Source organism: Lepidothrix coronata, unplaced genomic scaffold (genome assembly GCF_001604755.1).
Source record: "Lepidothrix coronata isolate B3197 unplaced genomic scaffold, Lepidothrix_coronata-1.0 Scaffold96, whole genome shotgun sequence".
Classification (NCBI taxonomy): Eukaryota; Metazoa; Chordata; class Aves; order Passeriformes; family Pipridae; genus Lepidothrix; species Lepidothrix coronata.
In genome coordinates, this window is record NW_016690276.1 from 2,498,715 (window position 1) to 2,511,939 (window position 13,225).

General features: G+C 39.8%; 2 protein-coding genes across 3 annotated transcripts in view; one reads left to right on the forward strand and one right to left on the reverse strand.

Moving 5' to 3' along the window:
* The window catches only part of METAP1 (methionyl aminopeptidase 1), a 26,459-nt gene extending 21,224 nt beyond the window's left edge, over positions 1-5,235 (forward strand). Inside the window, exons 9-11 of the mRNA XM_017822223.1 lie at positions 537-680; positions 3,009-3,074; positions 3,244-5,235. Of these exons, the coding sequence (XP_017677712.1) occupies positions 537-680; positions 3,009-3,074; positions 3,244-3,404 (371 nt within the window). The 3' untranslated portion in view covers positions 3,405-5,235. The remainder of the gene's footprint in view (positions 1-536; positions 681-3,008; positions 3,075-3,243) is intronic.
* A 2,763-nt stretch (positions 5,236-7,998) lies between these two features.
* LOC108500887 (alcohol dehydrogenase class-3) overlaps positions 7,999-13,225 on the reverse strand; it is a 20,645-nt gene continuing 15,418 nt past the window's right edge. For both annotated transcript variants that reach the window (XM_017822224.1, XM_017822225.1), the window contains exons 5-9: positions 12,410-12,629; positions 11,604-11,864; positions 10,733-10,868; positions 9,715-9,853; positions 7,999-8,296 (exon numbers count right to left, since the gene is read on the reverse strand). In XM_017822224.1, the coding sequence (XP_017677713.1) occupies positions 8,272-8,296; positions 9,715-9,853; positions 10,733-10,868; positions 11,604-11,864; positions 12,410-12,629 (781 nt within the window). In that variant the 3' untranslated portion in view covers positions 7,999-8,271. The remainder of the gene's footprint in view (positions 8,297-9,714; positions 9,854-10,732; positions 10,869-11,603; positions 11,865-12,409; positions 12,630-13,225) is intronic.

Sequence of the window (13,225 nt, forward strand, 5' to 3'; positions counted from 1 at the left end):
CATCAGCATAGAGCAGCTCCCGGACAAGATGGTTTAAGGTCTTGGTGTGGGCCTTCAGTCGAGGCACGGGAAAGCCCCCCCAGCAGGAGGGTCCCGCCCCCGGAGCGCGGGAAAGGCTCCCGGCAGGCCGGGGTCCCAGCCACAGTAGAGGGATAAGTGTGTATTAAAATATAGTTCATACATTCATTGCAAGAAGCACTGCAGCTCAGGGTGTGAGAGCTTAACGAGTACTTTGAAAGTTGTTGTTAATTTCAAACTCTGATACCCTTTGATGTAAGCATTTGCATCCATGAAAGGAAGAAAATAGTGTTCTTGTGGAAGAGGAGTTTTCTTCTTTCTCTCTTGTTTTTTTCTTTTATATGAGACCATTTCCTCCCTCTCTCATTTATGTACTTAGTGGATTAAGTGATCATAGGAAGTTACATACTAGAGCAGATGGACATACAAGCCATGAGCGCTACAGAGATGGTGTTTGATGATTAGTTATGTGGAAGGAAAGCTCTTTAAATTTCCATTATATCTCCTTAATTTTGCAGTAAAACCCGGTGTTCGGTACAGAGAACTGGGAAACATCATTCAGAAACATGCTCAAGCAAATGGATTTTCAGTGGTTCGGAGCTACTGTGGGCATGGAATCCATAAACTTTTCCATACGGCCCCTAACGTGCCACATTATGCCAGTGAGTATTCATTCCCTTTGTGCTGTCCTGTAGACAAGAGGGGGTTTGCAGTGAATGCACTCAAATTTATTTCTTGATTATATTCTGTTAAAGTAGCATGTTGCCTGACAGTGATCAAGTTAGCCTTTTGGCACCCGGGAGTTCTTTTTTTTTTAACTCTGTACAATAGCATCCTCTACGAACCTAAATAAGGTGAATATATTATATAATAAAACATTCTGTGCCTACACCAGAGGTAAGTGTCAGCTCTCATCTGTACTGGTTAAGTGCTCAAAGTTTTTGCCTGAATTCTTAACTCAATTCCCTTAGACATTCTTGTCTGACATGAACAGGCAAATGTTTGTCTCCTTAGAAAGTCTAAGCAAAAACTTGCTGCCATTTCCAGATGTAAATAAAAAGCATTTTGGATAGTATAGATGGGTGTTGTGTCTGAATCCTGATCCTGTTTCTTTACGTTTCCTCATTTGAGTGTTGTGATCTGGTACTCCTGGAAGCTTCTTTATAATGTTTGGCAGAGGAGGAATGATGCCAGCAGTGCTGGTTTTTGGAAATACCCATGGCCCCGTAACAGTTTTTCCAGCAGGACTAAGGAGCAGCATCCACAGACGCAAAGGAGGGAAACTTAAATGCCAGTGGACAACTAAGGATAGAGTAAATATCATGGAGCTGTGATGAACAGTTCACACTCACTTGAGCTGTAAAGCTTCCTCGACAGGTCACTTATTTCCTCAGACCTGACAGGTGCCTCCATCTTCTCATCTCCCAATGAGCTTTAACACATTATGGTTATAGACTACTGATTCCTGACTTTTCAAGTCATCATTTCCCTAAGTTATTTTTTCAGAGAACATCTGAAAAAATCTGTTAATTGTGGGGTAAAAGGGTATCAAGATTCCTGTTGTGTACTTTTTGTTGTGTAGAATGAAGAAAATCTGGATTCTTCAGAGATGGAGAGCATTTTATACCAATTAAAATTCAGTCTGAGAAAAAGAAAATTCCTCTCTTTCCTGGCTATTTAGAACTTTGAACTTCTTTTTTCCCCTTCATTGAGCAAATATGCCTGTTCCTAAAAAGAAAGGTGCAGGATTTTTTTTTCTGATATTTTTAAATACAGAGTCACAGCAAAAACAAAGTGGAAAGATCTGAGGGACTTAAAGGCTCATGAGAAAATGAGATAAAAAGAATGCTGCTGCTTATTTCTGGCTTACTGTGAAAGGAGTTTGAAAAGCAAAAAGCTCATTTTATAAGCCTTTAAATTATTTAATAAAACCATGAAAACTACAGGGAATAAAGGACAAAATTTATTCAGATGCAGAAGACCAGGAACTTAAATGTAAGTGTTGAGACAAGAAATACCAGAAGATGATTGAGACAGAGACAAGACCATTTAAGTAAAAGAAAAATATTCTGTTTGCTGTTGTGGCAGCTTGATGTCTGAGATTTTTAAAGCGTCTACGTGGTTGAGGCAGTTTAATAAATTTACACAATTAAGAGTTAGGGGGATGAGGAATCTGTGTGTAAAAATTGATGCAAATTGTCTACAGCAGCAAAGTAGCTTGGAGCTGATGGTTCCTGTGCAATCCTGCAGCCCTCAGGCTGAGTCACATCTAAGCTCCACTGCCATTCTAGGTGAAACAGGGCAGTGGAAAAGGGCTGAAACCTTTCTTCAGTCAAACTACACTCCTAGAGTCGTGCTGTGCTTCAGTTCATGTGCCTCCATGTAAATATTTTTGGTGCATATCACATCAAAAAGCTCCTGTCTTCTTGTCTTGGGTGCCTTGAAATTCTTTGCTATTTTATGTTAGCTAAAGAACACAGCATTGTCACCCTGACACTATTATGACCCCATTACCCAGAGTAATGAGGGGGGCATAAATGGAGTCATGGGATTACTTAACTGCTGTCATATTTTGACCATATTGGAGCTAATGGCTTGGTGGAAACAAATAAGGAGGTTTCAAGCCTTCTCTGGGTATCTTAAGTGCTTCTTTTTATTGGTTTTTTTAAGTAATGCTTTTCATTATAGAAGTGTGCAGAAATCCCTGTATTACATTTGATCAGTGTTTTTATAGAGCTAGAGTTGAAATTCTTGTTGTTGGAGAGAAAGACAGCAATTAATTTTAAGCTCCTTGAGTAAATATTTTAGTGTTGGAGGATGGGGGGAGAAGGAAAGAATTAAAGGAAATTTTAATGTAGAAGTAAAAATGGACAAGTGAACAGGTCATCTTGGAAGGGCTTTTCTGACTCTACAGTATTATTCTAGGACAAGGATTCATTCATCTACTAAGATGGTATCCCTTTTTCTAACTTGTGTTTATTTTATTGCAGAAAATAAGGCAGTTGGAGTCATGAAGCCAGGTCATGTATTTACAATTGAACCAATGATCTGTGAAGGTGAGCAATTTAGCAATAGAGTAAAATGGTTACTCTTGTTTACTCTTCAGTAGTGATGGAATAGGATGCTGGTTCTAATCTGCATAGTTGACAGATTTTTCCAGTTCTCTTTGGGAAACTGTTATCTGTTACTTGAAGACTGGCAAAAAGTCACCATTTCTGTTTTTAGGTGGTTGGCAAGATGAGACATGGCCTGATGGTTGGACTGCGGTGACGAGAGACGGAAAGCGGTCGGCCCAGTTTGAACACACACTCCTGGTCACCGACACAGGCTGTGAGATCCTGACCCGGCGGCTGGATAGCATTCGTCCCCATTTCATGTCCCAGTGAGACCCCAGGCTGAGCAGGGAGATCGGAACGATACATACTTTTTATTGTCTCTGTACTATGCATTTTTTTAAGAGTACAGAATAGAAAGATTTCATCCTTTACTTTGTTCTCAGTGATTGTAGATAAGAGGAATATCTTGAAGAACCTGACCCAATGTCTGGAAAAGCAGAGAAGAACGGAAAGAACCTTCTTCTTTCCTCCTACCTACAACATTCACACTATATTTTTGTTTTTTCTTTAATTATCTCTTTAGCACCTTTCTTCCAATTAGACCCACAATTGCTTCTGTTGCTGCCATGATATTAGCTAGAAAAGTGTGGGTAACCTTTCCCACTGGGACTTGATATTTTGGGATCCAGGTTTTTTTCACCACTTCAGTGTGCCCTGTTGCTCTTGGCATATGAGTGGCACCTGAGATTTTAAGCATTTCTAGTTCCAAAGACTTGCTCCTGCTTCTGCAGATACTGTTCTAATGGGCTGGGCCTTGTTTGTTTATCAGTTGAGAAGGGGGCAGAAGGGAGAAAGACACACACTTCTGAGAGCAGGCTACCTTACTTCTGTCCCCGTCTCTCTGCTGATGGCTTCTGTGGTGATTCCAGCTGTAGGTGACACACTGTGTTAATGGCAGGACTTGTTTCTCTTGATGGAGATTGGATAGTATGGGCTTCCTACAGAGAAAATTAATAAATTCTGTTCTATATGCAGCTCCCTGGAATAAGCTGCTTCTTGGCAAAGCAGTACTTACAGGCAGCCTCCCGCTCCAAAAGCTTGGTGAAGCTGATGTATCAGACTTGCCTAGGCAAAGGAATGAAACAAGAACCAAAAAGATCCCATGATTCATGGGATCCCTACGTGTGTTAGCTGTGGGGCGTTTTTTAAGGGTACATCCACAGTAGCTGTGGGGGAGTGGATTTGCAAGACTTACAGTGAAATGAGTATATATCTCAAAACCAGTCTGAGTGTGTGAAAATGAAATGTGTTCAATGCTGTATTTGTTTTCTTTTGGTAATTTTTAAACGGGTCATTTTTCCCCCCCCTCAGTTGAGTGAGTTTCATGCTTTTGGAAAGTCTTAGGGGGGGCAGCTCTGAAAACTGATCTTTTTTTCCTCAAACTGGGTTTAGAGTGGGCAGTGTTAGTATATATACCCCTTTATTTTTTTTTAATGAGTCACGATGAGCTGGAAACTGTTATGTTAAGGAGAGTGGATTGATTAGACCTCTCTTCTCTGCACCCTTTTTTTTCCCATGCTCACTTCCCTTCCATAATCTTTAGTTTCTCTGCTGAGGGGATTTGTTTTTTCTTCTGAATTGTAATTAAAAATTTTTCAGACCCCATTGCAGACTTAGTCTTACACCACTGTAATGCAAGAAATAAACCAATGCAGACATTAAATCACACAATCATGGGCACAAAATACACCTTTTACAAGGTGTACTTGGATTTGTTGCCACAGACCCAAGAATGTGAAGTACTGCATACCCTTGGCTCCCCCTGGCACTGCAGAATTTAGGTAATTAGGGAAAAGGGGTTAATTAGTGCTTCACAGAACTGGACTCGTGTACTCCCAAATTTGCCAGAAAATGTCTTCTCTGCCCTGAGTGCCTCAGACCTCTGTTGCTGTAAGAGTATCATTGCGATCTTTTCATTACCTTTATTATTATTTTTAATTATGCAGTAAAGTGACCTGAAATGATGCATATAGAGCGTGTGTGTGTGTGCATATGCGTGTGTGTGTATAGATTTTTAACAAAACAGACTGTAGTACTTGAGTGGAATTACCTGTGTTGAATGAGATGTACTGGGGAGATGACTGTTCTGGAGGTTTGCCCACCATATCATTCACTTGAATGGCTACAACGGTCTTGCCTTTTCTATGTGTGTGTGTATGATGGGGGGGGGGGCTTCATTTTTGGTCTATAAAATAAAAGTTGCAGCTGCTTTTAACAGAAAGAACCTTTTTTTTTTCTTATCTTTTTTTTTTTTCTTTTTTTGGTAATCCAAAACCACACATAGAATTCTCAGTTATATCCAGGTTTGCTTGCAGTAGTGCAAGCTGCACTGGCAGGTGCATGCAACCATTTAAAACTCACCCTTAAACCCACACATGTGCCACTTGAATACCTCTTTGTTGTTGCACCAATACAACCAAATTTAGCTCTGCACATTTTTAATACAGGCAATCTATGATGCTATGCATTTCTGCCTATAAATGGAAATCACAGCATGATAACTGCTTATACTGATTCCATACTACTACAGTATTTTTAAAAGAGTGGAAAGCTTAGTTAGCATCTATACCAGTTCTTTCAACATGAGATGGCACATCACAGAACAAAACTTACTAAATAAAAACATTGTGAAAAGCTATTTTTCACCTATCTGTGTCTTTGCTTGAACATGACATATTAGACTTGTGCTGACTGGACTGGGGAAATTAAATATTTTGATTCTTATGTAAGTTGCTATTAAATACAAACCCCAACTTAAATCTGGTTTCTAATGCCATTTTTAGAAATTATATACAATTTTGCCAGAAACATAATCCTACAATTAGTTCAATCTCTTAAAATATTTTCCCTTTGCTATCATGTAAGAGTGTGGAAATTCTTCATGCTGTTTCTGCAATTTGACATGAATATTTAAGGACAGAAGATTTGATAGTGTTGAATAAAAGTAACAGCATGAGGAGAGGGGAAAAACTGCGTATTTTACATGACAGCCAGCAGAGTACATGCACATTTCACATACAGTCATTTGGTGGAAAATTTTTGTCCACCAAAGTTCTTACAGTACCTTGACCATCAAACATGCAATACGAGCTCTTGTGTTTGAGTCCTTTTGTTTGATCAACAACTTCAGAAAAACTATGTCAAACATGCTCCATTCAATCAAGTGCTTTGCAGGACAGAGTAGTCTGGAAGCTCAGCTACACCGTGGACAGGACATCAGTTCTTCAAGCTGGGAAGAAGCTGCATGTCTTTGACCCGAGTGCTCTGGTATTACTAAATGTCTTTGTTGTTCACTTACTATCACCACAAACACTCTGAGATGCAGATTCTCTGAAGTAATAATGTAATGCAGACATGGTTGTGTGGTCTTGATCTAATCTGTGCAGCATAGAGGAACAACTGTTCCAGTGTAAGTATTTTAAATCTGTTAGATCTAGCGGGCAGTAGTTTGCCAAGATGTTGGGCTAATATTGTATTGATCCCATCTTGTATTTATAGAGTACTCCTACAGGAACAGCTTAACAGCAAGTAGCCTACTGAATTTTCTGATGTTCAGCCAGCCTTTCTGGAGCTACAAGGTACTGAGAATCAGTTCACTGCTGTGTTGGAGGGCTCACTTTCCTGGTACAAATCCACTTTTTATTTCTTCCTGATGTTCAAAATTGAATTCTTATGACATTCACATTTGTTCTTTCCTGTCTGAAATGAAGTTAGAAATGCAGCTACCTCAACTATTTTCAGAATGCTCTAGGGATATCTTTTTAATGACAGATGGAAAAGATGTAATTTTCCCTGTTGTAGAGCAGTGTCTTGTAGTTGTAAGTGGTGAGAGGAATTTCTTCTAATAAGATTATGGTTTGCATTCAGCATTCTGTGTAGCAGTTGTTTTCACCAGGCTTCTTAAAACGTGAAACTTCTCTCTTAATCAGTGTCCTCGGTTCACTGAAAAACACTGAGTTTTTATGTATCTGACTTTTCTTTAACTGGCTGGTCTTTCTGCCTTTGCTTTGCAATCTGTTTTCTGCTGTTCCTTTATGTTTTTCTGGCTATAAGGCACTGCTTCCACATTTCAATACAAAGAAATTTATCCAGTCAGATCACTTCAACTAGAGTTAAGAAAACCTGCAACTCCAAAATTGAGCCTTAACTCCTACTGTCCAACGAACAAAAAAATCCCACAAAACCCTGAAGCCTTCATCACACAGTGTTCTATACTGTTGTTCCCCTGCACCCATTAAGAGCAGACTCTTGCTTTAACAGTAATATTTCCTGCTTCAGTGGCATGGATCCTGTTTCTCACTGGAGGTGACAATTCCACGCTGCTTGTTTTTGCAGTGTTGGCTGCAATGTTTGCATCATTTGCCAGTAACTTTAAGGAAATGGCAAAACTGCCCTACTGCAGTCTTGGAGGACACTACTAGAGCAAGTGACTAGAGTAGTCTATGCTATGATCTTTACAAGAGGCTTGCCAATGAGACAAATGGGAAATAAGGCAAAATATGGACCTCCCAAGTGAACATGGGTACACCTGGACACTGAAGTCACACATCCAACCACACTCTGCTCTACGGTTGGCTTCAAGGTTGAGCTGGATGCTGCAATCTATTGTAGTCCTAGAATAGCCTCAGAAGCTTGAGAACTGCTGGAGTTCTGGCCACTTTCAGCACAGGTGCAGCAAAACAATGCTGCTTCTCACTCCAGCTGTGCTCAGCAAACTGCCTTGTGCAGTGAATCCCACATCATTTGCTGCTGACTATGAAGAATGCTCTTCCTCTGTCATGTACACAATACACTGTAAAATCACTAGAGGAAAACAAGACACAACAATCATAGTCAAACTGTTAATGCTCAATAATTCCAACACTGTGTTTAGAAATAAGCTTTTATTAAGTAGATTGAGTTAGCCACTATTGAATTTGAAGGAGTACAGAAATAGAAGTTCCACAGCCAGGACTGATTCTGTAACGCTATTCAGTGGTTAACAATTATTTATTATTTAATACTCAGAATGCTCACCCTAAAATACGTAGTCTTCCTAGTCCCAGTGAGTTTTCATTTGCTTGATTCCTCCTCGATCAAAAATTCCATTACAAAAAGGCAGTTACCATAGTGCTGGCCAACTACATCCATGTTTGCTCTAAAGTTTTAAGACAGTTCGAATGCTTGAAATGGAAAAGAAAAAGAAAAAAGTTACCAAAAAGTCCATTTTCTCCCTATCTCTGCCCTCCCCTTCATTGCTGACACATTTTAACTTCTGTCTTTTGTAAGAATGAAGTTATGCTTATGCTTATAATATTTATTAAAAATCCTGGTTAAAAATGGGTTTGTAATGCTTGTTATCAAAATGGATGCTTTTTCAAACTACGGGTCAGTTTTCAGTAGCTAGCCAAGAAGACTGATCAGGAACAGTAATATGTACAAGCATTCTCTCTTGGCTCTTTGGAAAATGTTAAATAACTTTCATTATTAATTTCCTAGGACATGCTCATGGAAGAATAAAGCACTGCAATGTCACAGAAGTTTGTAGTAGGGAAAGGGGAGCAACTGCTTGTGAAATTTGTGTAAAGGCAGTATTTGCAATTGTAACAAATGCAGTTATGTTAACTGATTTACCAAAAATAGGAATCATGAAATTAAGCAGATAAAATTACTACTTTTGAGAGAGTCATACACAATACATAAATATAGACTGAGATCAAGTACAAAGACCATGTTGGTTTCTGGAGATAATGCTCATAACTATTTATCCTTCTGCAGATGAACCTAAATATAGATAAACATAGTTGCCTGCATTACTGCAAACATATCCTCTGATCACAATACCCTACTTTGCACTGCTTTTGCAGTTGATCAATACTTGCACCGTACACTGCTTTAAGTGCAGCAAGACTCATCACACGCCCAGCAGGTTTTTTAACCAGCAATAGGGTCACTCCAATATGTAATGGAGTTGGGCCTCACTAGGAAGGTTTATACAGCTATGGCCTAGGTCTGCAGAATGAACAGTCCAAATTGCCATTTATCTTAATAAAGGCAGGAACTCCTGTATGTGAAGTACAAACCCATCATATTAACCTATCCCAGTTCAAAGTAGAGGAAAAAAAAATTTACAATGTAGCATATTAAAAGATCATTCCAAGTGACTGACTGTGCTGGTAATCTACCCTAAGTAATTTGAAAAATATACTGAAATCTGCTACTTAATTAAAATAGACTAATAGCTTAATGACTAGTAAAAATGTATTAACGTGAAGCCTCCTTTATTCTCTTTACATTTCTTTTCGTGAGGAAGAATGTTCTAGGGATGTTGAAAGCATGAGACTGACTTGTCCCCTTTATCAGCTTTACACAGGTGTGTATGTATTTCCCTTATACACTGTTGCTTGCTTTCTGCTCTCTGCCTGTGTTTGGCACGTGCCTGGAAGCTCAGAGAAAGTGTCCTTCTCTCAGAATGAACGTGCATGGCGTATGTCTCACTTTAGCCTCGCTGTTTAAAACGTGACAGTGGGCAGGGAACCTGTATTTTGACAGTGTCTCATCAAGAAATGTCTTCTACACTTTTCAATATTAGGAACATTACCTCTTTCCTGAATGCATCAGCTCAAAAGCCTCATTAATTTTGTCAAAAGGCAGGGTGTGTGTCACAAACTCATCAACCTTGATCTTTTTGGACATGTAGTCAGTCACCAGTTTTGGCACATTGTCTACGCTCTTCCAGCCTGAAAGAAAGCAAGCATGCCTTGTTTTTTCCCCTTTCCATCCATCTCAGAAAATTAAAAATACAACCCTTACACAGGCATTTGTGTGATCAGTATAAAAAGAAACCGAGATGAGTGACCTGTTAGTCCGTCCTGCCCCAGGAATGCAAGAGGTCTGGCAAAAGCACACCTTAGCCATATACAAGTGCACAGATCTTTCACCAGCTATTTCAGCATTCAACATAACAGCAGCCCTCACCTAGGAAAGCATACACTTGGCATCTCTATCAGCCCCCCTGTATCTTTATAACTCAATTAAGTTTTGTATTACTTGAACAAAGAGCAGTGTAATAATTCCAAATTTGAATACTGTCATGAACTTCAGCAATTACTGAATCCCCAAGTTAGCAGCAGCTGTAAAAATCTCAATGTGGTTTTGGGTTGATAGCAGAAAGTAAGTATCAAGAACTTCTTGCTTTTTATTTTAAAGATCTTTATAGCACATTCTCATGTTATCCCCACAATTTGCTTAGTGGTTAAGCAACACAGTCATACTGATGTAAGTTGCCATCTCCTCAAAGACTAGGTCCTTTCGCTGGACTAAACTGAACCAAATCTTCACTTGGTGATAAAGCAGTCTCTGTATACCCCTCCTTTAATACTGAATAGCATATAGATACAGTCTCTCTTTGGAATATGTGAGATATCATCAATGTGTTAATTTGTGCCCTGTCTGTAGGAATAACAGATTTTAAAAGTCTTTATCTTAGAAGGCAATACATCATTTATGAATAGCCTGTCAATAGTACATTTCTTGCACAAGCAAAAATGAGGTGGTGTGTTCTTCCCAGCTTTAACCCATAGGAGATTATTTTTATCCCCACACCAAAAGAGAGTTACCTCCAAACGCGGTCCCTTTCCATGTCCGCCCAGTTACCAGCTGGAATGGCCGTGTGGAGATCTCCTGGCCAGCAGCAGCTACTCCAACAATCACACTGACTCCCCAGCCTTTGTGGCAGGCTTCCAAGGCAGCCCTCTTCAAGAGGAGACAGGACAAAGCAGAGCATTTATTGCTAATGTCTGTGCTGCCTTGACAGGTTGCACTTCCCTTCCACCAGTTAATTAATCACACCAGTATTTAAGGAACAATAAATACACTGAAAATTACATTAAATTTTCCATTGGTTCAGATTCCTTATACTGTTAAAGGTACGCTTTGCACTTTTTATATCCCATCTGGCTTCCAAAGAAGTCACTCTGAACTCCCACTGAGAGTTGGGATGAACTGTAATCACAGAGCATGTTACTGCAGTTGGAAATGCTGTTGTAATTCCTGAAAACACAGCCTTACATTCAGTAATACTTCTGCATTTCCAAAGGTGAAATTAAATCCTTGAGGAATGACGGAAATACTGAGCGGTCCCTGAGATTTTACTGTTCATTGTACAATATATTTTATGTGAGTTTTGTTAATTTTTCAACTGTCAACATACAAAAACTCAGGATTTCAAAGAAGTCTCGTTAAGGAAAAAAGTTTGTAAGTTATACCATTTTCAACCCAAGAAGTAGCAGCTGTTTTCATTACATAATTAGGATTGAACATAAGTTGTCCTTTTTAGTCACAGCAGTTATCATTACTACTTAAAAAAAATGTACTGCGTATGGCATGTTATCTGTAAGAAGAAAGCAGCTCATTTTGCTATTTAGCTGAGCAGCCCAGTGGCAGCTGCCTAGTCCCTCCCTCTAGGCACTCCTGTCAGGCAGCACTCACCATGACTCCAACGTTGCCGATGCACTCAAACGAATAGTCCACACCACCGTCAGTCATCTCAACCAGCACCTCCTGTATGGGCTTCTTGGAGTCCTGAGGGCTGATGCACTCAGTAGCTCCAAACTCCTTGGCTTTGGCGTACTTATCCTTGTTAATGTCGATGCCAATGATCCGGGATGCTCCTGCTATTTTACAGCCCATAATAACTGCCAGCCCAACTCCTCCTAAACCAAAGACAGCACACGTAGAGCCAGGCTCCACCTAGAATAAGAATAGAGTCATGAGCAGCAGAAAAAAAATCCATCCTTCCATGTGAGCGGGAAAGACAGGTTAAGAAGTCTGTGATAAAGGAAAAAAAGGAAGCAAATATATACAGCTATGAGACTTTACCACTTAGATAAGGAAAACTATATAGAAATTACAGCCAAAAAGCTCTTTAGGTACTAAGCTTTTCTTTGTCCCCAAAGACTTGGCTCCTGTAACCTGCCCTAGACTCAAGTACACTCACCTACCAGCTCTGTCTCACCCTGAGCTTCAAACTAGCATAATGACTTGCAGCAAGAGGAAGATGAATTGGAAAAGTAATTTATATATAGATGGTGTCAAAAGGGATGCAAAATTCTCTACCTGTATTTCCTCAAAAGGGCATCAAGGTTCTTTTAACCTGATCTGGCCTCTATGGAGAAGTTAAAAATTCTTAGCTCAATTTCATCAGTTGAAGAGGAAGAAGAAACATAGATTTGGTACCTGATGTTTACAGTCCTAATCTAGTCCCTAAGCTATGTAACAACAACCACGGCCTTTACCTTAGCAGTGTTAACAGCAGCCCCGTAGCCGGTGGAGATGCCACAACCCAGCAGGCACACTTTATCCAGAGGTGCTGCAGCATCTATCTTGGCTACTGAGATATCAGCCACCACAGTATACTCCGAGAAGGTGCTGGTCCCCATGAAGTGGTAAATCTGCTTTCCTTTGCAGGTGAATCTGCTGGTGCCATCAGGCATGACTCCTTTCCCTTGAGTAATTCTTAAGGCAAAGACAGGAAAGTGCAGTCAGAGTTTTAAGCAGTAAATACTCTCACCAGACAGTATCCACTAAGCAGCAGAGAGGCAGATGCATACTTGCACCTTTATATTTTAACCATTTCAATAAACCTAGGAGTTTACAGAAATTAGATGCTAAACTCCTAAAACTTCATGTTGTTAATTCCTCCAAGGAAGCAGTGGAAGAAATGGAGTTTATTAACGTGCTGACCTTGTTAGCTACCAATGCTAACTGCTTGTGCCACAGTACCACACTGCCATCTTCCCCTACTTCAGTACCCTCCCCTTGAGTAGCACCTGTCAGTGATGTCACTAGGGCCTTTGTTTGGGTTTGTGAGACTACTTCTTCAAAATAAGAGCTGGAAAATTATCTGGGAAGCAAGTGTTAAAGAAAAAAGCATTGTCTATATAATTTTGTACCGCTTGAAAGCTTTGGTGTTCACTACCAAGAGCTAAATTCCCTGGAGAGCTTCCCTTAAGTATGGATTAAATATGGAGTCACAGCAGTTATGTTTTCAAAACTGTGGACAAAAGCTAGCGGTTTGCACCTTCACATACATGAAAACAGAGAAACAGATT